General features: G+C 40.2%; 1 protein-coding gene across 3 annotated transcripts in view; it reads left to right on the plus strand.

Moving 5' to 3' along the window:
- Positions 1-27,721, plus strand: part of PHACTR2 (phosphatase and actin regulator 2) — a 144,098-nt gene that overhangs the window by 51,480 nt on the left and 64,897 nt on the right. For all 3 annotated transcript variants that reach the window (XM_018053285.1, XM_018053287.1, XM_018053286.1), the window contains exon 3: positions 25,766-25,846. In XM_018053285.1, coding sequence (XP_017908774.1) covers positions 25,766-25,846 — 81 coding nt within the window. The remainder of the gene's footprint in view (positions 1-25,765; positions 25,847-27,721) is intronic.

A 27,721-nucleotide genomic window follows, 5' to 3' on the forward strand; every position in this document is an offset into this window, starting at 1 on the left:
TCTGTGAATTTTAATGCATGTATAGTTTGGGTAACTACCACCATAATCAAGATAGATCACGGTTCCATCACTCCCACAATCTCCCCTGTGCTATTTTTTTTATGGTTACGCCCTACTTCCTCTCTACCCACCCCCTGAACTTCTGACCTCTGGCAGACACTGCTGTGTTTTTCTTCACTGTCATATTGTTGTTTCACGTATGTCATTACACTTGTAATCATTGAGCATGAAATCTCTTGAGACTGGCTTCTATCACTCAGCATAGCACCTCTGAGGTTCATGCAGGTTGTTGTGTGTATCAGTTGTTCCTTGTGATTGTTAGGTAGCATTCTTTGGTATGAATGTTCACAGTTTGTTTATTTGCCCACCTGTTGAAGGACTTCTGGATTGTTTCCAGTTTGGGGTCATTATGAGTAGAACTGCTGTCAACATTCTGTAAAGGTTTTTGTGTGAACAAAAGGTTTTCTTTCTCTAGGGAAAATATGTGGGAGTAGATTTTGGGTCCTATGTTAAATGCGTTTTTAACGTTATAAGCAACTGCCAAACTATTTCCCAGACTTGTACACTCCTACCAGCAGTGTCAGAGAGTTCCAGTTGCTCCATATCCTTGTCAGCACTTTGTGTTATCACTCTAATGTTTTTTATTGTGGTGAAAACATATCATAAAATTTATAATCTCAATCATTTTTTTAAATGTACAGTTCAGTAGTAAGACACATTTACATTATTGTAAAGCAAATCTCCAGGGACTTCCCCAGTGATCCGGTGGTTAAGAATCCATGCTTCTACTGCAGGGACACAGGTTCGATCCCTGGTTGGGGAACTAAGATTCCCTCATGCCGTGCAGTGTGGCCAGAATAATAATAATAAAGCAAATCTCCAGAACTTTTTCATTTGTAAGGAACTGAAATTCTGTACCTATTAAACAATTCCCCTTTACCCCCTCTCCCCAGTGCCTGGTGATCACCAGTCTACTTTCTCTTTCTATTATTTGACTACATTAGATACTTCATATAAGTGGAACCGTCGAGTAGTTGTCACTTTTATAACTGTTTTATTTCATTTATCATGTCCTCAAAGTTCATTCATGTTGAAGCATGTGACAACATTTCCCTCCTTTTAAAAATAACATCGTATTTCATTGCATACACATACCACATTTTGTTCGTACGGTCATCAATGGTATTTGGGTTGCTTGCATCTCTTGGCTGTTGCTACTCAGAACATGGATGTGCTGTCATTATTTTTTTATTTTAGCCATTCTAGAAGGTATGTAGTAGAATTTTATCATGGCTTTAATATGCATTTCCCTTGTTGTTGTTCAGCCGTTTAGTTGTGTCTGACTCTTTGAGGCCTAATGGACTACAGCACTCCAGGCTCCTCTGTCCTTCACTAGCTCCTGCAGTTTGCTCAAATTCATGTCCATTGAATCGGTGATGTATTTCCCTAATGGCTAATTACGTTCAATTTCTGTTCATATACTTACCTGCCATCTATAAACCCTCTTTAGTAAAGTTTCTGTTTAAGTATTTTGCCTGTTTTCTGATTGTTTGCTTTCTTCCTGTTACATTTTGAGAGCTCTTTATGTATTCTGGATACAGGTTCTTGGTCAGGTATGTGATTTGCACATATTTTCTCCCAGCTGGTCTCTTTGCCTAACCCCAAACCACAAAAAGTTTTTCCTATAATTTCTCCTGAAAGTTTTATATTTTAGTCTTTTACATCTAAATCTATGATCATTTTTATGTTATTTTTTATGTAAGGTATAAGGTTTCTGTCAAGATTCATTTTTTGCATTTAAGTGTTCATTTTTTTCAATAGCATTTTTCGAAAAGACCATCCTGTCCCCATTAAATTGCTTTTGCATCATTGAAGACCAATGAACATGTTTTTCTTCCATATACTCTTCTTTGGTAAAGGTGTGTTCAAGTCCTCTGACCAATTTTTTATTGAGTTGTTTGTCTCCTTAATGTTGAGTTTTGAGAGTACTTTATATGGTCTAGATATGTGCAATGCTTTTGTCGGATATGTTATTAAAGTTATTTTCTGCCAGACTGTAACTTGTCTTTCCATTCTTTAACAGTGTCATTTATAGAGCAAAAAGTCTTTTTGTTTATGAAGCACAGTTTGTCACTTCTTTCTTTTAGGATCATGCTCTTGGTATCATGTATAAGAACTTTCATTACAAATAAACCTGCTGTGAACATTCATATGCAAAACAAAAATGCAAAGAACTTTCAAGAGCGTTTGTTGAAAAAGCTATTCTTTCTCCATTGAACTGCCTTGCAGCTTTGTCAAAAATTAATTGACCAGGTAGTCTTTATCAAAAATTAAGATCTATGTTTGTGTGGATCTATTATCAGATTCACTCTTCTGTGCTCTTCATCTGTACATCTGTTCCTTCACCAATATCTTGTTATCTTGATTACTGTGGCTTTATAAGCCTGAAAATCAGGTTCTGCAGTTTCTCCAACTTTATTCTTCATTTTCAAAATTGTTTTACTAATCTAGTTTCTTTGTGCTTCATATACAGTTTACAATCAGCTTCTTTATATTCTCAAAATTTCCTACTGAGATTTTTATTGGAATTACATTAAATCCATAGTGCAGTTTAGGTGGAACTGATATCTTTTCTATGTTGAATCCTCTAATGTATAAACTGATATGCCTCTCCATTTAATGAGCTCATCTGTTTCTTTCATTTGTATTTGGAAATTTTTAGAAAACAATATTAAGTTTATTCCTATTTCTTTCTTATTCTTTCTTTTTAATATAAATTTATTTATTTTAATTGGAGGTTAATTACTTTACAATATTGTATTGGTTTTCCCATACATCAAAATGAATCTGCCACAGGTATACACGTGTTCCCCATCCTGAACCCCCCTCCCTCCTCCCTCCCTGTATGATCCCTGTGGGTCGTCCCAGTGCACCAGCCCCAAGCATCCAGTATCATGCATCGAACTGAACTGGCAATTCGTTTCATGTATGATATTATACATGTTTCAATGCCATTCTCCCAAATCATCCCACCCTCTCTGTCTCCCACAGAGTCCAAAAGACTGTTCTATACATCTGTATCTTTTTGTTGTCTCGCATACAGGGTTATCGTTACCATCTTTCTAAATTCCAAATATATGCGTTAGTATGCTGTATTGGTGTTTTTCTTTTGGGCTTACTTCACTCTGTATAATAGGCTCCAGTTTCATCCACCTCATTAGAACTGATTCACATGTATTCTTTTTAATGGCTGAGTAATACTCCATCGTTCATATGTACCACAGCTTTCTTATCCATTCATCTGCTGATGGACATCTAGGTTGCTTCCATGTCCTGGCTATTATAAACAGTGCTGCGATGAGCATTGGGGTACACGTGTCTCTTTCAATTCTGGTTTCCTCGGTGTGTATGCCCACCAGTGGGATTGCTGGGTCATAAGGCAGTTCTATTTGCAGTTTTTTAAGGAATCTCCACACTGTTCTCCATAGTGGCTGTACTAGTTTACATTCCCACCAACAGTGTAAGAGGGTTCCCTTTTCTCCACAACCTCTCCAGCATTTATTGCTTGTAGGCTTTTGGATCGCAGCCATTCTGACTGGTGTGAAATGGTACCTCATTGTGGTCTTGATTTGCATTTCTCTAATAATGAGTGATGTTGAGCATCTTTTCATGTGTTTGTTAGCCATCTGTATGTCTTCTTTGGAGAAATGTCTATTTAATTCTTTGGCCCATTTTTTGATTGGGTCGTTTATTTTTCTGAAATTGAGCTGCAGGAGGTTCTTGTATATTTTTGAGATTAGTTGTTTGCCAGTTGCTTCATTTGCTATTATTTTCTCCCATTCTGAACGCGGTCTTTTCACCTTGCTTATAGTTTCCTTTGTTGTGCAGAAGCTTTTAAATAATTTCACAATTTGTATGGAAATACAAAAAACCTCGAATAGCCAAAGCAATCTTGAGAAAGAAGAATGGAACTGGAGGAATCAACCTGCCTGACTTCAGGCTCTACTGCAAAGCCACAGTCATCAAGACAGTATGGTACTGGCACAAAGACAGAAATACAGATCAATGGAACAAAATAGAAAGCCCAGAGATAAATCCACGCACCTATGGACACCTTATCTTTGACAAAGGATTAAAGACAATCTCTTTAACAAGTGGTGCTGGGAAAACTGGTCAACCACTTGTAAAAGAATGAAACTAAAACACTTTCTAACACCATACACAAAAATAAACTCAAAATGGATTAAAGATCTAAACATAAGACCAGAAACTATAAAACTCTAGAGGAGAACATAGGCAAAACACTCTCCGACATAAATCACAGCAGGATCCTCTATGACCCACCTCCCAAAATATTGGAAATAAAAGCAAAAATAAACAAATGGGACCTAATTAAACTTATTATTTCTTTTTATAAAAGCTATTGTAAATGACATTTTTTAAATGTCTGTTTGCAGTTGTTCACTGCTACTTTCTAGCAATACAGTTGTATCATGCTACCTTGCCAAAGTTACTAATTCTAGTAAATTTTTTATGATTGTCTATCTAGATAATTATTAATATATCATCTATAAGTAGGGACGGTTTTATTTCTTCCTTTCCAATCTTTATGCCTTTCATGTCATTTTTTGCCCTTTTGCACTAGGTAGGGCTTCCAGTACAACAGTAAGTAGGAGTAGGTGAAAGGGAGAGTCTTGCCTTGTTCCCATTCTTACAAGGAAGCATTTATGAAGTATGATGTTAGCTGATGGGTTTTTTGTGGATACACTTTATCAGGGTGAAGTACCATATAATGCCTGAATTCCTAAGATATTATGAATAGATGTTGAATTTCTCAAATATTTTTTCTGCCTCAGTATATATAATTATGTATTAATAGTTTTTCTTCTTTAGACTATTACAGTGCTTGGTTACATTGATAGATTTTTTTGAATATTGAACCAGCTTTCCTAGGACAAACCCCACTGAGTTGTAATTTATTATTCTTTTGTATGCTGCTGGGCTTTATTTAATAATATTTTGTTGAAGATTCATGATATTGGTCTGTAGTGTCTTATCTTGTACTGTTTTTGCTTTCTTTGGTATCAGTGTGATGCTGATCCCATAGAGTGAGTTAGGAAGCCCTTCTTTACTCTTTCCCCTTCTATTCCTGAAAAAGATTATGCAGACTTGGCATTATTTCTTCCTTAAATGTTTGATAGAACTCACCAGTGAAACCATCTGGACTTGAAGACTTCTTTTTTTTTTTTTTTTCCAGTGCTTTTATTTATTTATTTCTTTTTAATTTTTATTTTTACTTTATTTTACTTTACAGTACTGTGTTGGTTTTGCCATACATTGACATGAATCCACCACGGGTGTACATGCGTTCCCAAACATGAACCCCCCTCCCACCTCCCTCCCCATAACATCCCTCTGGGTCATCCCCGTGCACCAGCCCCAAGCATGCTGTATCCTGCATCAGACATAGACTGCCGATTCGATTCTTACATGATAGTATACATGTTTCAATGCCATTCTCCGAAATCATCCCACCCTCTCCCTCTGAGTCCAAAAGTCCGCTATACACACCTGTGTCTTTTTTGCTGTGAAGACTTCTTTTTAAAGAAGGTTTTAAACTGCAAATTTTATTTCTTTAATTGTTATAGGACCATTAAGTTTATCTCTTTTATCTTGGGTGCATTTTGATAGGACCTCTGATGCTTTGAATGGAAAACAGAGGGAGGCCCTTCCTCCAGATTTCTTTATGGTTAACCAGTCCATTCTGAATGAGATCAACCCTGGGATTCCTTTGGAAGGAATGATGCTAAAGCTGAAACTCCAGTACTTTGGCCACCTCATGTGAAGAGTTGACTCATTGAAAAAGACTTTGATGCTGGTAGGGACTGGGGGCAGGAGAAAAAGGGGACGATCAAGGATGAGATGGCTGGATGGCATCACTGACTCGATGAACGTGAGTCTGAGTGAACTCCGGGAGTTGGTGATGGACAGGGAGCCTTGGCGTGCTGCGATTCATGGGGTTGCAAAGAGTCGGACATGACTGAGCCACTGAACTGAACTGAACTGAGCAACCTCATCAAACCAGTCAATCCTAAAGGAAATCAACCCTGAATATCCATTAGAAGGACTGATGGTGAAGCTGAAGCTCCAACACTTTGGCCACCTGATGGGAAGAACTGACTCATTGAAAAAGACCCTGATATTGGGAAAGATTGACGGCAGGAGGGAAAGGGGGCGACAGAGGATGAGATGATTGGATTGCATCACCAACCCAGTGGACATGAGTTTCAGCAAATTCTGGGAAATGGTGAAGGACAGGGAAGCCTGGAGTTCATGAAGTCGCAGAGTCAGACACAATTTAGTGGGTGAACAACAGCAACAATCTCCTCTCCTTCATTGAAATCCATGTTCATATTCTAAATTCTCAGTGAGTCCTACCTAGTTCATCCTATGTTGAATCTCTTTTACCCACTAGCAATCTTTTTTTTAACAGCTTTTTAAAGATATAACATATTTACCATGCAATTCACTTGTTTAATGTGTAATTCAGTGCTTTTAAGTAATAGTCACAAGCTATGCAGCCATCATCGCAATCAACTTTAAACAGTTTCAGCGTCCTGAAAAAACCCCATTCCATTAGGGGTCACTCCCCATTTTCTTCCCAACCCCCAGCTCTATTTTCTGTCTCTATAGATTTGCCTCTATAGATCTGTCTCTATAGTTCTGCCTATTCCTGATGTTTCATAGAAATGGAATCATGTAATAAATATGTGGTCTTTGTGACTGGCTCCTTTCAGTTAGCGTACTGTTTGCGAGGTTTATCTATGTTGTGACATGTGTCAAGATTTAATTTCTTTTTATTATCAAATAATGTTTCATTGTTTGAATAAACCACACTTTACCCAGCAGTTGACAAACATTGGAGTTGTTTCTACTGTTGGCTATTATGAATCATGCTGCTAGGAACATTTGTGTATAAGTTTCTGTGGATGCATGTTTTCACTTCTCTTGATTATATAACTAGAAATGGAATAGCTGAGTCGTATGAAAATTCGATGTTTAACATTTTAAGGAACTGCCAAGATTGTTTTCCAAAGCAGCTGCATCATTTTACATTCACAGCAGTCGTGTATGAGGGTTCCAGTTTATCCACATTCTGGGAAGTATTTGTCTTGCCTATTTGTCTTATTGTTACCATCCTGATGGATATAAAATTGATCCCTTGGCACTCTAGGTTCCTCTTTTTCTGCATTAAAAAAAAAGATTTATTGGGGTATGGTTGCTTTACAACGTTGTGTTATTTTCTGCAAAATAAATCAGCCGTACGTATACATATATCCTCTCTTTTGGATTTCTTTCCCATTTAGGTCACCACTTAGCATTAAGTAGAGTTCCCCATGCTATTCACTAGGTTCTCATTAGTTGTCTTTTTTATACATAGTCATGTATATATATGCCTTACTTTGTTTTCCATAGCATGTTTTACTTTCTAACAGTTATTATTCTTTCTATTGTTTGTTATCTGGTTCCACTTCCTGCTAGATTATAAATTCCATGAGGATGGGGCTTTTCATTTTTGTTTTTTTCCTGATAAAATCCCAAGCAACTAGAATAGTGCCTGGTTTATGTTAAGCATTCAGTAAGAGTTTGTCAAATGAATGAGTTAATGAAAGGCTCTTGGTGGGCCTTACCCTATCCCAGTATGTGTGCTGTGCTGTGCTAAGTTGCTTCAAGATTGCCGGGAGAAATATCAATAACCTCAGAAATACAGATGACACCACCCTAATGGTAGAAAGTGAAGAACTAAAGAGCCTCTTGATGAAAGTGAAAGTGGAGAGTGAAAATGTTGGCTTAAAGCTCAACATTCAGAAAACGAAGATCATGGCATCTGGTCCCATCACTTCATAGCAAATAGATGGGGAAACAGTGGAAACAGTGTCAGACTTTATTTTTGGGGGCTCCAAAATCACTGCAGATGGTGATTGCAGCCATGAAATTAAAAGACACTTACTCCTTGAAAGGAAAGTTATGACCAACCTAGACAGTATATTCAAAAGCAGAGACATTACTTTGCCAACAAAGGTCCATCTAGTCAAGGCTATGGTTTTTCCAGTGGTCACATATGGATGTGAGAGTTGGACTGTGAAGAAAGCTGAGCGCTGAAGAATTGATGCTTTTGAACTGTGGTGTTGGAGAAGACTGTTGAGAGTCCCTTGGACTGCTAGGGGATCCAACCAGTCCATCCTAAAGGAGATCAGTCCTGGGTGTTCACTGAAGGACTGATGTTGAAGCTGAAACTCCAATATTTTGGCCACCTGATACAAAGAGCTGACTCATTGGAAAAGACCCTGATGGTGGGAAAGATTGAGGGTAGGAGGTGAACGAAAGGGGCGACAGAGGATAAGATGGTTGGATGGCATCACCGGCTCGTTGGACATGGGTTTGGGTGGACTCCGCAAGTTGGTGATGGACAAGGAGGCCTGTCATGCTGTGATTCATGGGGTTGCAGAGAGTTGGACACGACTGAGCGACTGAACTGAACTGAACTGAACTGAAGTCGCTTCAGTCATGTGGTACCTTGGCAAATAAATTTGTGATTTGGAAAATGTTAGAATTTTGGAGGGGAACATCTATCCTCATTTTCATCTTTACTTCATGTTCATATCATTTTAGAGCTTCTTAAGAGCTTTAAGGAATCAGGAATAGCCAAAATAGACAAAATGAATATTTCATCAAATTTAATGGACAGGATGAGGGCCCATTCTTCATGAATGGATGATGAACTTAAGTAAATATTACTGTCTGCACTGTGTGGTAACAGCCTTTTAAAGCTCAATGTGAGGGCATCATTGACAAAAAACAGAGGAGGGTGGGCCTTGTGTTTTAGTTCAACCAGTTACATACTTACATATTTTATAACTGAAGCTAATCAGACCAAATGAGAGTTAGAAATTCTGTGAATAAGAGATAATGTATAATAATCTTTCCATCATACTTTCTTGAAATGCTTTTATTCTGTTTTCCTAAAGATATATGATGTTTAAACAAATTTCCTCTGTGCATTGAATGTGAAAGACACTATTTCTCTTCCTTTTTTTTTCTCCCAGTAGAATGAATTTTTTCTTGGTTTCAGGCTTACTCACAGATGAATGTGAAGGATCATTATGGCCCCACCTTTTTACATATGGAGCATTTATTATTCATTATAGATCTGTTCTAGGGTAGAACCAATTTATGGGAAAGAGTAGTATACTATGAGTGCTAACTTTTTGTATGTTTGTCATAATTGAAATTAGTGGTTTCATAAATATGAAAACCTTCCATCACAGGTTTAAAATAGCCAGCTGCACAATGAATGACCAAACCATCATGACCCATCTCCTATAGATAACTAGAAACCATGAAACCTTATTTCTAAGGAGTTGAAGAGACTCCTTTGTTTCCTGAACATTCTAGAAAATGTGATCTTGTTTGTTGAATCCAGGCTGAGCTCTAGGTTTAAATTTGTTGAACTATAGAGCTGACTAGGATCTGAGGCCTCTAGCCTTTTCCAGGGGGAATTTAGGTTTTTTAGGGCAAGTGAACTCATGCAAGGCATTTTTGCTGAGCATCCTATGAAAACATCCTCCAACATGCCATGGATACTGTCTGATATCTAATAATCAGATTTTGCTAATTATAAATGACATTAAAAAAAAATCACACCCACTAGTATGAAATAGAATTGTTAACTCTTGATTCTTTTTTTCTTTGTCATATTTACTTCCCAAGGGGAATGTGGAGGAAAGGAGCAGTGTTCCCATTGATATTTTTAATAAAAAACAGCTTCCACAGGGATGAGACCTAGTGACTTTGTATTGTTTTAAAAGAGGATCTGATTGTTTATATGCCTTACTTGGGTGGATAATTTCCTAATTTCATTTTCCTTGGGAGTGGGGCCACTTTTAAACACTTTTAAAGGTACTACAGAGCTCCTTCTGGCCTGAGTCAGAGAACTCATGTCAGGAAAGTCCATTATTTTATTTCCTTTGCATATTATTTCCCTTTGTGGTTTTTTTTTTTTTTTTTTTTTTCATCCTGTGATACGAATCCGGTCTTTATCACTAAGGGCTAAGTCCTGGAAAGTGACTGGTTTTTGGCATGTTTTCCTGATTTGTTTCCCACTTGGAATATAAATTAGAGCTTAATTTGTATTTCTCTTTGTTAGGTGAAAGGATTTTGTTCATCGTGGTTTTTAACTTTTTTTTTTTTGTCCTGAGTTTTCCTCAATTGCTTTCTCAAATTCAGACCCTTTAGTTTTTGAAATAGATATTTTTAAATTTTTCTTTATTTGAAAGTATGTTTACCTAGTACCTATTATAAGATACGGCATGAGAGACATTGTGAGAAATGTGTGCTCCAGTCTCTCAGTCGTGTCTGACTCTTTGCGACCCCACGGACAGAAGCCCACCAGGCTGCTCTGTCCGTGACAGTTTTCAGGCAAGAATACTGGAGTGGGTTGTCATTTACTCCTCCAGGGGATCTTTCCCACCCAGGGACTGAACCCACATCTCTTGCGTCTCCTGCATTGGCAGGTGGATTCTTTACCACTGCACCACCTGGGAAGCCCAAAATGTGAGAAATAGATGAGAATAAACAGCATGGTTGGAGGGAAAACTGGTTTCTGGAAAAGAGTGAACACATAATACATCAGTGTAGTTAAAATTCTTTGAAAATTCGTTCTGATCTCTTCTTGATCTTAGATATGGCTCTCATCCTTAATGTAGTTCAAAAATATCTTACAGTTTATTTTAAAAATTGTGGTAGAAGGCACATACAATTTACCACCTTTACCATTTTTAAGTGCAGTTCACTAGGGTCAAGTATGTTTACATTGTTGTGCAACAGACGTCCAGAACCTTTTCATCTTGTAAAAGTTAAACTCTGCCCATTAAACAGCAATTCCCCATTTCCTCGGCCCCTGTAATTTGTCTTAAAAAACCTTAAGCGAATCAAATGTAAAACTTCAGTGACAGGAGCTAAAACATAATCACCTATTTAAATCTGGTGTTAACATATTGCTAGCCTTACATAGTCTTTCTTTGTTTTTCAATTCAATGCTAAAACGTTAGCTTTAGTTACTACCTTATGAGGTTGAATAAGTGTTCCTTTAGGGAATTCCTTAGTGGTCCAGTGGTTCAGTCTGCGCTTTCCCCACTGAGAGCACAGGTTCAATCCCCAGTCAGGGAACTAAGATTACACAAGGCGCACCAAAAAAAATGTTCCCTTCGAATAATTTACTACATGTGTAGCATACAAAGTGTTTTTTTTTTAAATACAGATAAAATAAACTTTATTTCTGTTACTCACTTGAAGTTCTATTTGTGATTAAACTTAAAGGAGGAACAAGAAACATGGATATTAATAATAACTAACTAAGGTCCATCTAGTCAAGGCTATGGTTTTTCCAGTGGTCATGTATGGATGTGAGAGTTGGACTGTGAAGAAGGCTGAGTGCCGAAGAATTGATGCTTTTGAACTGTGGTGTTGGAGAAGACTCTTGAGAGTCCCTTGGACTGCAAGGAGATCCAACCAGTCCATTCTGAAGGAGATCAACCCTGGGATTTCTTTGGAAGGAATGATGCTAAAGCTGAAACTCCAGTACTTTGGCCACCTCATGCGAAGAGTTGACTTATTGGAAAATAAGTCAACTTATTGATGCTGGGAGGGCTTAGGGGCAGGAGGAGAAGGGGATGACAGAAGATGAGATGGCTGGATGGCATCACTGACTTGATGGACATGAATCTGAGTGAACTCCAGGAGTTGGTGATGGACAAGGAGGCCTGGCATGCTGCGATTCATGGGGTCAAAAAGAGTTGGACACAACTGAGTGACTGAACTGAACTGAACTGAACCCTTGAGTTTTTAACCAGATGCTGTATTAAATGCTTGATGTCTTCCCAGTTACTCTGTGGATCGGTCACTATTATAATCCTCATTTCAGTAATGGATAAACTGAAGCACAGAAAAGTTAAATAACTTGCTCTAGATTCCTTCCAAGAATGGAGGAGCCTGGTGGGCTGCAGTCCATGGGGTCACTAAGAGTTGGACACGACTGTGTGACTTCACTTTCATTTTTCACTTTCATGCATTGGAGAAGGAAATGGCAACCCACTCCAGTGTTCTTGCCTGGAGAATCCCAGGGATGGGGGAGCCTGGTGGGCTGCCGTCTATGGGGTTGCACAGAGTCGGACACGACTGAAGTGACTTAGCAGCAGTAGCAGCAGCAGGTTCCTTTGCTTGTGAGTAGAATAGCCTGTATTTGAACCTCAGGAACCTCCAGTCTTCATTCTTGACTCCTGTATTGTGCTGCTTTCTAGATCAATAAGCCTGTGCGTGCATGAATAAGCCTATCAGGTAAAAATATCAGAATATTGTCAAAGGCATACAGATATATAGAAAGAGAAGATGGAAAGCAGAGGAGGAAAATATCTAATACTTATGGGGTCCCTACTTTGTGTCAAACACTTTATAAGACATTTTAATCATTCTAATGTCTGCTTCCAAGTCAGGCTGCACAACCTCTGTTTTCATCTGCAGAAACTAAGGCATGAAGAAGTTGAGGAGTTTGCCTCTGATCACCTGCAAGTTGCAAGGTCTGAATTTGAGCTTGAGTTGTATTTTTTGAAGGGCTAGAATATATACTTTCATTTTCTATTTTCTAGCTTTATTAAGCTAGCTTTCTCACTTCCATAATCAGAAATTTAAAAACAGAGTGGAAAGAATACTAAAAGGGAGCATTATATCAAAATGGAAAGTATGCATTGCTATCAGACTTTGAACATTATAGTTCCAGTTACAATGCAAAGGTTGTTGTTGTTGTTGTTCAGTTGCTAAGTCGTGTCTGACTCTTTGCACCTCATGGATTGCAGCACACCTGGCACCTCTCTCTTCCACTATCTCCCAGAGTTTGCTCAAATTCATATCCATTGAATCGATGATGCTATCTAACCATTTCATCCTTTACTGGCACCTTCTCCTTTAGCTTTCAGTCTTTCTCAGCATCAGGGTGTTTTCCAATGAGTCAGCTCTTTTGCATCAGGTGGCCAAAAAGTTTGGAGCTTCAGGTTCAGCAACAGTTCTTCCAATGACTATTCAGGGTTGATTTCCTTTAGGATTGACTGATTTGATCCTGCAGTCCAAGGGACTCTCAAGAGCTTCTCCAGCACCACAATTTAAAAGCATCAGTTCTTTGGCGCTCAGCCTCCTTTATGGTCCAACCCTCATATCCATACATGACTGCTGGAAAAACTATAGCTTTGACCATATGGACCGTTGTTGTCAAAGTGATGTCTCTACTTTTAAAAACACTGTCTAGGTTTATCACAGGTTTCCTTCCAAGGAGCAAGCATCTTTGAATTCCATGGCTGTTGTCACTGTCTGCAGTGATTTTGGAGCCCAAGAAAAGAAAATCTGCCACTGCCTCCACTTTTTCTCCTTCTGTTTGCTGTGAAGTTAAGGGACCGGATGCCATGATCTTAGTTTTTTGAATGTTGAGTTTCAAGCTAGCTTTTTCGTTTTCCTCTTTTACCTTCATCAAAAGGTACTTTTTCCCCCCAAAAAACTGATGTTTTACCTTGAAAAATAAGTTTTAGTGAATACTCTTGGTTGTCTCTCTGAAGTGTCAGGCAAGCATCTGGGTTTAGTCTAGGCATGGGCCAGTTTTTCCAGAGAAATACTGTTCTGTATAGATATTGTTCATTCTGTTGTGTAGGCAAGATAGTTGGTAGAAGAGAGGAATGTTTAAAATGCTCAGGAGCACTAACTTCTTAGTCATTTTAAGGAAGCTGATCTGATTAGATGTGTTGTTGAGTTGCTCAGTCGTATCTGACTCTTTGCAACCCCATGGACTATACCCCACAAGACTCCTCTGTCCAAGGGATTCTCCAAGCAAGAATACCGGAGTGGGTTGCCATTTACTCCTCCAAGGGATCTTGCAACTCAGGGATCGAACCTGTGTCTTCTGCATTGGCAGGCAGGTTCTTTACTACTGAGCCACCAGGGGAGCCTGCTAGATGTGTACGTGAAAGTCGTGAACGTGGACTTGGGGGTCATGCCTGCTGAATCTTCCCACAGACTGGGTACTCACACCTCTCAGTTTTAATTGCTAATGTTTTAAGATATATTGGTCATGCTGCTGCTGCTGCTAAGTCGCTTCAGTCATGTCCGACTCTGTATGACCCCATAGACGGCAGCCCACCAGGCTCCCCAGTCCCTGGAATTCTCCAGGCAAGAGCACTGGACTGGGTTGCCATTTCCTGTACGTGGAAGTGAAGTCGCTCAGTCGTGTCCGACTCCTAGTGACCCCATGGACTGCCAGGCAAGAGTACTGGAGTGGGTTGCCATTGCCTTTTCCGATATTGGTCATAGGCTAACTAAATAGGTGCTAAATTCCTGAAATTGATATAATGTTGTATCTCAGTTACATTTTTCTCAATTTAAAAAAAGCAGGCTGTTAAAGATTATGGTCAGTCCGTCAGTCAGTCAGTTCAGTCGCTCAGTAGTGTCCGACTCTGCAACCCCATGAATCGCAGCACGCCAAGCCTCCCTGTCCATCACCAACTCCCGGAGTTCACTCAGACTCACGTCCATCGAGTCAGTGATGCCATCCAGCCATCTCATCCTCTGTCGTCCCCTTCTCCTCCTGCCCCCAATCCCTCCCAGCATCAGAGTCTTTTCCAATGAGTCAGCTCTTCACATGAGGTGGCCAAAGTACTGGAGTTTCAGCTTTAGCATCATTCCTTCCAAAGAAATCCCAGGGTTATGGTAACCCCCGTTTAAAAAATATATATATTGGCCTAATTTTCAGATGCTTTTAATCCTGGACAATGGAATTTGATATTTAAATGGGTGAGAATATCTTAATTGTGAGTGCACGTGTGTGCTCCATTGTGTCTGACTCTTTGCAACCCCACAGACTAGCCTGCCAGGCTCCTCTGTCCAGGGAATTTTCTAGGGAATAATACTGGAGTGGGTTGCCATTTCCTACTTCAGGGTATCTTCTGACCCAGGGATTGAATCCATATCTCTGGCGTCTCCTGCATTGGTGGGCAGATTCTTTACTGCTGCACCTTCTTTACACTGCGCCACCTGGCAAGCCCCCTAATTTCCTATAGTTCCGAGGTCTCTTTCATATCCGCTCTTGGCTTGTCATTTGGCTACCTGATCAGTGTTAAAATTAAACATTGTCCCATTTCAATCTGTGTCAAATCCCTGAAATGGATAAGACTGTCCTAAAGCAGATTATGGGGAAGTGTGTCAGAATCCGAAGTTCAGTCTCTAGATGTCTCTTCTTTCACGGGTATTGTTTACAATCTTTTAGCTTAAAATATCTCTTCACCATTCAGAGCTGAGATTCATTTTTCGGTCACTTCTCTAGCCTGTTATTGGGAAGTTAGAATTTAATTTCTCTAAGGATGATTATCATTATTCTTCTTCCACACATCTGTGCCTTTGCTAGTCTCACACTATTTGGAGTTTACTCTCTTTGAATGTGGAGAAACAAGAAATGGAAACACACAGACTTTCCATCAAACGGGGTGAACCCCCAGGGCACCTGTCTAGTGCAATTTTGCCTCTCATGACTTTACGAGAATCAGCCTGGAAGGGGGAATGACAAGCAGAGTTTCACGTAGCTCACAAATCCTGGCCTCTGATTACTCTCCTGAGATCACTTGTACTTCCTGGCCCATCTGGGATCGAGGACTTGCTCATTGTTCTAGTCCTGAACCTTTATCCCTTGGGAATAAACCCCATGAGTCCCTTTGGATGGATTTACCATGACCGTTCTCAGCTCAACCCCTTTGGAAACAGCAATGATTTCAGCTGCCACTGCTGTTTGCACAAGGCAGAAGCCATCACCTCTTCCATCTCAGCTCTGTCACCTGAAATTTTAGAAGCATTAATAACTGTTTAATGAAAAAGAATGATGCTGAACAGTTTTTAAACATCCTATCTTTTGGGTAGAAAATGGAAAAAATTAAAATGAATGTTTGAATTTGCCTAAGAAAGTCTGGGAGGATACAAGAACACTAATAAAAGTGGTTATTTGCTTGTGGAGTAAAGATGAGGTTCAGTTTGAATAGGTGGGGTCAAGGTGAGAGCCAGTGGGGAATAGAAAGAAAGTGAGATTTTTTTTCTACTTGATCCTTTTATAATTTGAACTATGAGAGTGTACTACTATTCAAAAATTGCCCATTGAAAATTAACTTTAAAAAGGTTTCCTTCTGAGACGATTTCGTTACCACATATGCAGAATTTATTAGATAAAGCAAATGAATGTATATTAAAAAATAGAAGCAAACTTACAGCTATAGGGAAAAAACTAGTGGATACTAATGGGGAGAATGAAGAGGTATGGGATTAAAAAACACAACTATGTATAAAATTAGATAGGCAACAAGATATATTGTACAGCATAGGGAAATATAGTCATTGTTTTTAGTTAACTTTTAAGTGAAATATTATCTATGGAAATATTGAATATCTGTATTGTACACCTGAAACTAATATAGCATTATAAATTAACTATACTTCAACTTTTAAAAATAGAATATATATTTACATATGTTTATATGTGCATAAACAATGAAAGAATATACATATGACCAATAAGAGCGAGACTTCCAAATGTGTACTATATTTTAAAATTTCAGAATGTGACTATTACCTGTACAAAATATTACCTAGTATTTTTATAAAATTTGATTTAATGCCTTGAAACAAAGCTATGATAACTGTTCATAGAAAACAGTTCATAACTGTTCGGGGAAAATAAAAGGTTTTCTTCTGTCTCATGTCTTAAAGGAAAATTAAAAAGCATTGTCGCTCTTGAGAAATTTGAAATCTTTGTAATTGTCAATTCAGGATGGAGAATGCAAGTGGTAGGCTTTTGCTCAGACACATTAGGGTTCAACCAGATTCTAAATCTGTGACTGGAAAACATGTTTGGCTTCTTTTAAGTCTCAGTGTCCTTATCTATTTGAGAGAAATAAGAATAATAATTGATTAGCCTGTCTTTCAGGAATACTGGGAGGACTGATGAGAAAATAAATACAAAAATGCTATCTAAGCACCACATAAACAGATGATTGCTGTCACGTTTCTGGAGGAAGTTGTGACACTGATTTCCCAATAGGAAGAAGGGACCATAGACACCTTCCTCTTTCTTAAGGCCTTGAGGGGGAAAAAGAGGGTCTTTATAGTTCTTCTTTCATATTTCTGCCTTGAAAACTAGAGACTTCTTGGGCTCTGCTGGAAGAAAATTTAGCGTTAAAAAGCATCTATTTAAAACCTTGATTAGTCAGAGCTTTTCACTGCTGATGAATGGTAACAGGCTTTAGCAAATAGGGAATTTATTGGTTCACTTAACCAAGAAGCCCAGGGGCAAACAACCTTCAAGCATGGAGTTGGATCTAGGTCCTTAGAAACTAAGATTAGGAATCCTTCTCCTCCTTTTGAGTCTGCATTCCTCTGTATTGGCTTTCTTTCTTTCTTTTTTTAAGTTAGGCTCTCCTTTTTTTGGAGGCAAAGTGACTGACCACTAGCAGGCCCACGCTCCTGTTCAGCTAGTTCTACAGATCCAGAAGAAAAGAAACATCTTTCTTTCCTGTTGTTACACCAGAGTTCTCGGGCCTGAATCTCACTGGTGCAGTTCGGACACAGCCCCTCTCTGCACCAGTCACCAATGCCTGTAAGATACTGGGCTCTGATTGGATAAGCCTGGGAGTCTGGGACCCCAGAGATGGGATTGGCTTCACACAGGTAACATGGACTCAGAGCGGGGAAGGTGAAAGGCTACAGATCACGAGGGCTATTTCTAAGATGAGTAGAAAAGGTAGAAAGGAGCTGTAGATATAGCTCCTCTGCCTCCTTGTAAAAACAAAATAAAGCAGAAGTCCACAGTATCTTCTCTGTGCATTGTATAGTTTTTGGCATAGTGGAGGTGGAATGATATACAGAGCTTCCTTGTTAGGGCTTGGACTAGAGTCACGTGAATACTCAACTTTGTACACATAGTGCACAATCAAAAATGTAGTTCTATAACTTAATAATAGTAGCTAACAGTAGCTAATAACACTAATAGTAATAGCTAACATTTATTCAGTGCTTTCTAGATTCTAGGTATTAATCTAACATTTCCACTTCTTAACTCATTTAACCTCCAGAAGAACTAGAAAGTAGCAGCTCTTATCCCATTTTATAGGTGAGAAGACTGAGGCACAGATAAGTTATTTAAAACTTCTCTACTTAGATAATACAGTTACCAAGAGAGAAGGGAGAGGGGAGAGGGATAAATTAGGAATTTGGGATTGATATATATAGATGACTATATATAAAACAGGTAAACAAGGACCTACTGTATAGCACAGGGAACTATATTCAATATCTTTTAATAATCTATATGAAAAAACCTTTAAAAGAATATATATATATATATCACTTTGCTGTACACTTGAAGCGAACACAACGTTGTAAATCAACTATACTTGAATGGAAAATAAAAGTGCTCTAGGTGCTGGGAGTTATACATTTTACCAACCAGAACAGTGAGCTCGCCGTCTAGGGGGCGCTGTTTGAAGAGAATTTAAAGTTCAAGCAAGATTTCAGTGGAGAGGGAGAGGGAAATAGCCTGATTCTAGGAGAAGGAAACAAATGAAGGGACGGAGCAGAGGTCGTGCAGGAAGAGGAAATGACAAGAAGCAATGGTTGACTTTAACTTTGGGCTTGTGCAAAAGTGAAACGAAAAAGAAAAAGTAGGGGGAAGAATGGTGCTTTGAGGCCGGTTATAAAGCTTGGCAGCTGCTCCAAGGAGCTGGACTTGTTCTGGAGTCCGTAGGATTTGTGAGTAGGGGAGTGGCCTGGATAAACAAGAAAACAGCCAGACCCCTGAGTGTTTTGAGATGGAGATGTTGGCTTTATTTCTCTGCCTGACATTCTTGAGATGTTTTGGAAGGTTTTTGCAAATGTCCCATTGGGTGGCATTTCAGTGGCTGTAGTTCTTTAAATGATTTAGCTAAGCCTTAGTGAAGGGTCTTTTAAAAAGGAGATCATTTCTTGACATTCTGCTTTCTGTACCGACTACTGGGGCGAGGTAAAGCAAAGCCAGGCGCTTATAGAACACTTTCCACCCAAGACAAGCGGGTCTCTGTGTCTGTCTGTGTTTCACAGTAAGGCCATTCAGTACTCAGGACCAAGAAGATAACATGGTCCACTTATTTAATGGTCTTCTATTTGCTCTTCTATTTTGTTCCGACATTAAACGGTGTTAGAATCGAGAATTAGGACTCTCTTTCCTTGCCAAAAGAAAACACAAGTGGCTTGTTGACTGCAAGATTTATTCTCACAGATACTTCCAGAGTAACATAAAATCTTGGCCAAGCGTCCACAGAAAGGAGCCGGAGGCATATGCCCCAGCCTCCTTCCCTGAATGCGGGCTCGGTGCCCAGAAGGACACCATAAATCACTTATAATTTATGATGAGCCCCATCGTGTGCTACACCCTGCTAGCTGGCTGGTGTCTGTCCTCTACGCACTGTGACCTCCCTTCTTCAGAACATACAGAGACTTTTTCAGATGAGCCATAGGACGGAGAACGGAGGATTTTCCTTTCGGCTGGTCCAGCCAAGCAGTCCAAGAGGGAGAAGACTGAAGACTCTTGTTCTTAGAGTTTAGCCACAGGTCTTGCCTGTGTGTTCTCTAGACTGGAGGTGGGGAAAGGGCAGAAAATAAGATCTTATTAGCCTATTTTCTTTTTTAACTCATTTTTTAATCCTTTTTTTTTCCTCTAACAAATACGGTTTTTTTTTTTTACTGAGTGTCAACAACCTGCAACAACCAGGTGGTACTGGTGGTAGACCCACCTTCCAACGCAGGAGACATAAGAGACTCGGGTTCGATCCCTAGGTTGGGAAGATCTCCTGGAGAAGGAAATGGCAACCCACTCCAGTATTCGTGCCTGGAGAATCCCCTGGACAGAGGAGCCTGGTGGCCTATGGTCCATAGGGTCGCAAAGAGTCAGACACAACTGAAGCGACTTAGCACGCATGCACGCAACAACCTGCAGAGCACTGATGGGCATACAGCAGTCAGTGGAGGCTACATTTACACACAGTAGTAGGTCCTACTTGCTACTTTGTGTGAGTCCTGCACTTACCCAAAGTAGTAGGTCCCCAAATGTGTCAGGACACATTCTGTGGGTTAAGGATAAAGATCAGAAAAGAAACAAACTGTCCTCCATCAGGTGTGCGGGGAAGGACTTCAGATAAGGGGACCTTTGAGCAAAGACTTGAAGGAATTGATGAGATGAGCCATGTGGGGTTTGAAAAATCTCATCCTGGTAAGGCCAGAGGCCACGAGGCAGGGATTGGCCTCAGGTGAGAAGCAGCAGGGGCTAGAGCAGAGAGAGCCAGGGGAGGGAGTGGTTAGGAGAGGATCAGGTTGGGGGGAAGGCCATCTTGCGTTGGGGGGCATCATAGAGACCATGCCAAGGAGCTGAGATATTATGCAGTATGAGATGGACAGATGGCTATTAGAAGTGTTTGGAAGATCAGTCCTTTTCAAATACTTGAAAACCCAGAGTTTAAGTGTGAAGTCAGGAAAATGGGACACAGTGCTTCCTTCACTTAGAACATGAGCTGTTGTAATCAGGATTGAACCGTCAGAACTTTGAGTCACCCAAGGTGGGGAGTTAAACAGAAATCACGGTTTTGCACAGAGTATTACTGGCCAAGGTGTGGAGAAAAGGGAACCCTCTGACACTGTTGATGAAAATGTAAATTGGAGCAGCCACTGTGCAAAAGAGTAGGGAGGTTCCTCAAAAAACTAAAGTCGAACTACCATGTAATCAGCAATTTCATCCCTGGGAATATATCTAAAGAAAATGAAAACACTAATTTGAAAAAAATACATGCACCCCAGTGTTCACAGTAGCATTACTTACAATAGCCAAAATATGGACACACCCAAACATCCATTAGTGGAAGAATGGAGAGGAAGATGTGGTCTATATTTACAATGGAATATTACTTGGCCATAAAAAGAATATAATCCTGCCATTTGCAGCAGTATAAATGGACCTAGAGGTTATTTTACTTAGTGAAAAATGTCAAACAGAGAAAGACCAGTACTGTATTATCACTTATATGTGGAATCTACAAACTAAAATGAGTGAATATAACGACAGAGAAACAGATCCCAGAAATAGAGAACCAACTAGTGGTTACCAGCTGGGGAGAGGGAAGGGCGGAGGGCCAAGGTGAGGTAGCGGATTAAGATATAGAAACGATCACATATAAAAGCACCAAGCAGTAAGAATATATTGTACAGCATGGGGAAATATAGCAATGATTTTGTAATAACTTTAAATGAAGTATAATCTATAAAATATTGAATCACCGTGTTGTACACCTGAAACTAATGTAATAATATAAATCAGCTATATTAAAAAAAGGGAAAAAGAAATCATAGTTTTCCTTGGCCTTGGTGTAAAAAACACATGTGCTTTTTTAATTAGGATAAAAGTGAGTAACTGTGAGCCATTTACTTAACTGGCAACAATACTTTTCATGGAAAAGCCCCGCTATTCCATCCAGTGATCTGTGTCCTACAAGATTCTGGGTATGCTGCTGCTGTGAGTGAGATCCCCCCCGCCTGCCCCCAGTATTAGTGCTGTTGTTGCACAGACGAGTGAGAGCTTCAGAGTTGAAGAGCAGCTGGTGGATACTTAGGATCAGATTCTAGGAGGCTCCCATGACACGCTCTGCTCCCAGTGGACCCAGTGGCACCTGTGCTGTTTTCCATTCGCAGATTACTTGCTCAGGTCTAGAGCAGTGGGGAGTGTGACCTTGATTAATGGCTACAGTTACAGGGATGGAGTGCAGTGGTGACTTCTTCGTTCAGTTGCTAAGTCACATCCAACTCTGCAACCCCATGAACTGCGGCACACCAGCCTTCCCTGTCCTTCATTTTCTCCTGAAGTTTGCTCAAGCTCACATCTACTGGAAAAACCATAGCTTTGACTCTACAGACCTTCATCAGCAGAGTGATGGCTCTGCTTTTTAATACGCTGTGTAGGTTTGTCCAAGCCTTTCTCCCAAGGAGCAGGCATCTTTTAATTTCATGGCTGCAGTCACCATCTGCAGTGATTTTGGAGCCAAAGAAAATAAAATCTGCCACGGTTTCCATTTTTTTCCCCATCTATTTGCCATGAAGTGACGGGACCGGATGCCACGATCTTAGTTTTTTGAATGTTAAGTTTGAATTCCTTCTTACGAGGAATAAAGTGAGAAGTGAGAAGCGATGGAGAACTGGAGGGGACTCTGCTGTAAAGGGACCCTCTTGCCTTCAAATATCTTTAGACAGGTGAGCACATCTCAGGAATGTTCCTGAAAGGACTCTTGCTTGGTGTGGCATGTTGGACTAGAATGACCTCGCAGATTCATTCCAATGCAAAACACTTCTGGGCCCATGAAAAACTGTCTTGTGAATGTGTTCTGCAAACAGACAGACACTCTGTAAACATGAGGCACATATTTTAAAAGATGAAGAGTGAGATGCTTGTTCTGGGAGCGCGGTGGTTGGAACTTGGTGCCCTGACAGCATACCTTCCCTGCTTAGTCGCCTGCAGTTTGTTCTCCTTGGCCCAGGACACAGTTATCTGCATCTGTGTTAAAAATGCCCTCAGCCAAAGACCAAACAAATATCCAAAGGCATTTTCCTATCAGGGCCCCTTTATGCGAGGTAGAGCGAAAGAACAACGCTGTCAAGTTTGATTCTTGGCAAGAAGCCAAGCTGCCGCTTCTAGCTGCAGTATTTACACAGAAGAAAGAGGGGGGATTTTTAGCTGAGATTAAATTAGAATGAAAGCAACAGAAAACTTAACTCTAAAACTAAGGGATTCTTGGAGATCCATAATGGAAAGGCAGAAACAACAAGGGGATAACTTCTGGGCCGTCTGTTGATTTTTTTTTTTTTTTTAAGTTCAAGTTTGAAAGCTTTTAAAGATACCCGAAGCAGAGATTGGGCTTCCCAGGTGACTCTAGTGGTCACCGGCCAATGCAGGAGACCCAAGAGACTTGGGTTCAATCCTTGGGTCAGGAAGATCCCCTGGAGGAGGACTTCGCAGCCCACTCTAGTACTCTTGCCTGGAGAATCCCCGTGGACAGAGGAGCCTGGCAGACTACAGTCCATGGGGTTGCAAAGAGCCAGCCGTGGGTGAAGTACGCATGCACAAACAGAGATTACAGAATGGCCTTCATTAATGATCCAGGATCACCCCATATTTGAGCTGGATGGGCTGTCCTTTAGCGGCCATTGAATCGCATCCCTCAGTTTGCAGCTAATGAATCAAAGCCTTGGAACCTGAAGAGTTCCCAGCATCATACAACTGGCCGTGGAAGTTCTGGGACTAGAATCCAGGACTTCTGACAACTGTTTTGGGTTTTAGGGCACTTTATCGAAGCAGCAAACACAGTGAGAAGCTCTGTTTCCTAAGAACCAGGGACAGACAGCCACAATGACTGTTCTGTATCAGCAGTGCCCTCGCTTTCCCAGGATGTGGCCTCATCCGTGTCCAGTGGCACCTGCAGCCTCGAGCTTCCTGCACACAGCTGGGTGGGAGGGAGGGCATGATCAGGGCCCACCCCCCAAAAGTGGGGGCTGAGACCTTGGCTGCAAGAGGTCTTAGACCTCTTGGAGCCCCAGTCAAGCATGAATGGATGGTACCATCCTTAGGAGACTGCAGTGGCGAGGGTCTTGCTGAACCCTGCTCTGTCTGGGCAGGGCCCCAGCATCACTGTGGGGGGTGGCATTTGGCTTCCTGTGCTGAAGGGAGTTCTCTCCTCTTTGACAAAAGCTTGAACCCACTGAAGCTACATTTAAGTAACAGCACTCTTTTTTACAAACAAGAGCTCCCACTACTCCTGCTGGCCCCCACACCCAATTAACTTTGTTCTGTTGAAACTGCCAACGTTCCAGTGAGCTGTTGTTCATCTGTTTCTGGAAGGGATGTTGGAGGGTGGGTGAGTGAGCTAAAGGAAGGAGGGCGAATTCTTTGTGTGTCTTCATGTGAACCAATGAGATGTTCATTATTATTCTTTTGACTTTTCATTCATTCACTCGTTCATTTCCTCATTTGTTTACACTTGATTCAGCCCAAAAAAGTTCGACAAAACTTAGAACAAAGAACACATATGCGCTAAATAAAATGTAAATGAAGTGAGGTCCCTAAGAAGGAGGAAACAGAATTCATCCATGAATTGCCGTATGAAATCGGTGGTATAGATCAAGCTTTACTCTGACTTTTCTGGCAACCAGGATACACAATTCCTAGTTATCAGAAAGGAGAAAAATATTCCAGTTTCTTCAAAAGATGCTCAGTGTAGCTCTTCTGGGGTTCATGTCATTGCTTAATACAAAGCTGCTGATCCAAGGCACCCCCGGCTCCCTCCCCACTCCCTCCCCAGTGTCCTAGCTTCAGGCCACCTGGAGAACCCCCAAAAGGCATGTTATTAGCGTCATTACGAGCTCTGTTTGTATGTGCTAAGGATGGCATAGGGTGCTGCAGTTCATGGGGTCGCAAAGAGTTGGACACAACTGAGCAGCTGAACTGAACTGATGGCGTAGGGTAATGGGGTTCTGGTTGGGTCTTGAATTTTATTGTCCAGGGTGACTTTAGGAGTTACAGATTACGAGGCCAGGAGTAGAAATTTTAGGGAGAGTCAGAATCTAGTCCTGCTGTGGCTACCCACTCTCCACCAATGAACCTTTCCTTCTCCCCTAAAGAGCCCTGGCTTGACCCCTGCTCTGGCCCTTTTTTGAGTGCCAAGGTGCTTTCTTGAACAGGGCATCTGGAGGAAATAGAGTATGGCAGAATGCACTGTGAGGAATGTTGATTCAAAGAATTCATAGATGGTTTGCCCTGTGTTAACTTGACACACCTTCTTGGCCCCTGAAAGTGGGGACTGCAGCTAGTGGTTATATGACATGTAAGGTTTAGGAAGTAACACTGTAAACATAGGATGACTACTACTGAAGTCTCATCCTGAGCCCCTAAGCTCCATTCTGAAGTTGCACCAGGAATTTAGATTTCTTCCTGAAGAAGAATCACTGTTGAGTTTCCTGTCCCATTACATTCTGTGAAAGCATGAATTGACTCCATCCTCCCAAAACTTGGTATTTGTCAGGGAATACACCAGAATACTCTAGAACTTGTGAGTATGGCAGGGAAAAGAATTACATAAATGTCGGACTTCTGTAATAGACGGTGTGAGAAAGAAAACACTAGGAAAGTGGTCCTTCTGTCTGGGATTCAGATGAGTTACCTGAATGTCTACTGAAAGTTTGTTTTCATGTAAGCATGCATAGCCTCTGTATTCATTGTCCATTCATAAAAGCCTATGTTTTAGAATGCATTAAGAAAGGAATATTTCAAAGTGGGAAGTAGCTTTGGTGCTCCGTACTTGATTTGAGGTAATGTGTCTGAATTCTAGGCCAAATACCATCATTTGGAAGACAAGACACAGCGACTGGGCTTCAGATCGTCAGCTCGGGTCATTTGCCCATCCTGATTATGTTGATTCCATTCACGTGGATTGTGGGGCAACTAGAAAACCTGGGGTCTGAGCCCTCAAGTGAACAGAATGAATATACTCAATTCTAGTTGGAATGTTTTTCATAATTATTTTAAGCAATGAAGATTCTTACTTGTGCTTATTCTTTTTAAAAGTATTAGAAAGGAAGATTTCTACAAGACAAAGTAGAGAGGAGCTGATAAGAAGGGGAGTTCTTAAGGAATTGCCTGATCAAGGTGAGGAAATTAATCATACATTTAAAGTAATTTGATCCTTCATTCTTTGATCTTTCTTTCTTTCATTTTCTTTTGAAATTTAAGATGATCATGGTCTTTGGGAGATAAAGTACGACAATCTGAGAATCTTGCTTTAATTCAGACAGCCTTTGTGGGCTGCATGGTATCTAAGGTATTCTAAAGAAGAAATTCAATGAACTTTTTGGTGAGTCCTTCACCATGTGTCATCCTAAACCTAAAGCTTAACAAAGCTTCTCTGTGGCAGGAGATACAGACAAGATACAAATGCTTACCTGATTCATGCTCTGTTCTTGAGCTTCAGTCTGTCTCTACAAGTAAACTCAATTGTTTGAGTAAATGCAAAGTTTTAGCTCAAAGTTTTAACTCATGCCTTTTGGTTTCTTAAGTCTACCAGTAAAAGAAAACAGACATGATAAACGGACCTCTTGTCCTTTATTCTCTATAATACACTCATGTACATTCAATAAGGCATGAATGGGCAGATTACATTAGTCTGCTTTATGCACCTCTCAAGTAATTTTCCCAGCTTTGTTCTCTTTTCATTTCTTCGAATCTGCCTCACCTTTTCACTAACAATTATTGTTTCCAAGTATTTTATCCCCTACATCTAATCTTCTTCCCTTTATCCCTCTATCCTCCCAAGGGGTAATCTTGCTCAAAAAGACAAGGATTAGATAGAAACTGAGATAGACCCTCAAAGGAAGATACCGAGATTGGTTATTTCTCCAAATAAATAATAGTGAATAATCGTCATTGCTCCCACTACTATAAAACTTATGGAAATTTTTGTTGCAACATTGTTGGTTTACCTCATGCCTTCCTCACTTCATCCTCTGAATGCTTACTGAGGTAAAATATTGTTGTGCTTTTATGGGCACAATAAAGTGCTATTAATTTAGAATCAAAACAATAGTACTCCTCTTTTCCTAAAATATGTTCCTTGCAAAGAGCTTAACGTCTTTTGGTATTCACTATTCGTAAATCCAAATGACATGATATTCAACGTATGAATATTCTAGAAGAAGCTAAGAGATGCTTTCCTATTTTATTCCTGCTTTAAAGAAAACAGGGAAGTCCTGAATAAATAATGCCATTTTTCTTGAGCCCTCAAAATTTTAGGTATTTTTCTTATTATACTTCTCTCACTCTATTTTGGACTCGGACAGTTAAGAATCCGCCTGTCATATGGGAGACCTGGGTTTGATTCCTGGGTTCGGAAGTTCACCTGGAGAAGGGAACAGCTACCCACTCCAGCATTCTGGCCTGGAAATTCCTTGGCCTATACCATGGGGTTGCAAAGAGTCAGACACAACTGAGTGACTTTCACTTTCACTTCATTTTATGAATGAACTTTTAAGTAGCCCCTAATTTTCTGTTAACCTTGAAGCTATTCATTGTCTGCCTAGGGCTTTTAGAAATAAAAAATGTACGTCCTTAATATTTTTGTGCTTGAAGGTGGACTTGCAGTATCAAAGTCTGCCTCCTCTCTTATCTCCCTGGAAAAGGCAGAGAAATTGCATGTCCACTGAAAACTCCGTGTTGGGTGATCACCATTACAGGATGGGCCACTGCACTGGTTTGGTAACCTTTATTTGGAAACCTTTTAAAGGAAGAAAAAGAAGTGGAAAAATTTATGACCAGAACTGTTAATGAATATTAAAGATAGAGACTAAAGGTCTCTTTTTTAATCCATTTAAAATTATAGCTAGAAAAGCATTTACTTTTTCTAAAAACAAGTGGCTTAAGGAAATGCTTAGTATTGCTTGGTTTTTATTTTGCCTAATCTGTTAAGCTATTTGCAAGATAGATTGCAATTTCGTTTACTTATTTTCCAGAAGTCTAACTCTGTTCAGT

Source organism: Capra hircus, chromosome 9, assembly GCF_001704415.2.
Source record: "Capra hircus breed San Clemente chromosome 9, ASM170441v1, whole genome shotgun sequence".
NCBI classification, from domain to species: domain Eukaryota; kingdom Metazoa; phylum Chordata; class Mammalia; order Artiodactyla; family Bovidae; genus Capra; species Capra hircus.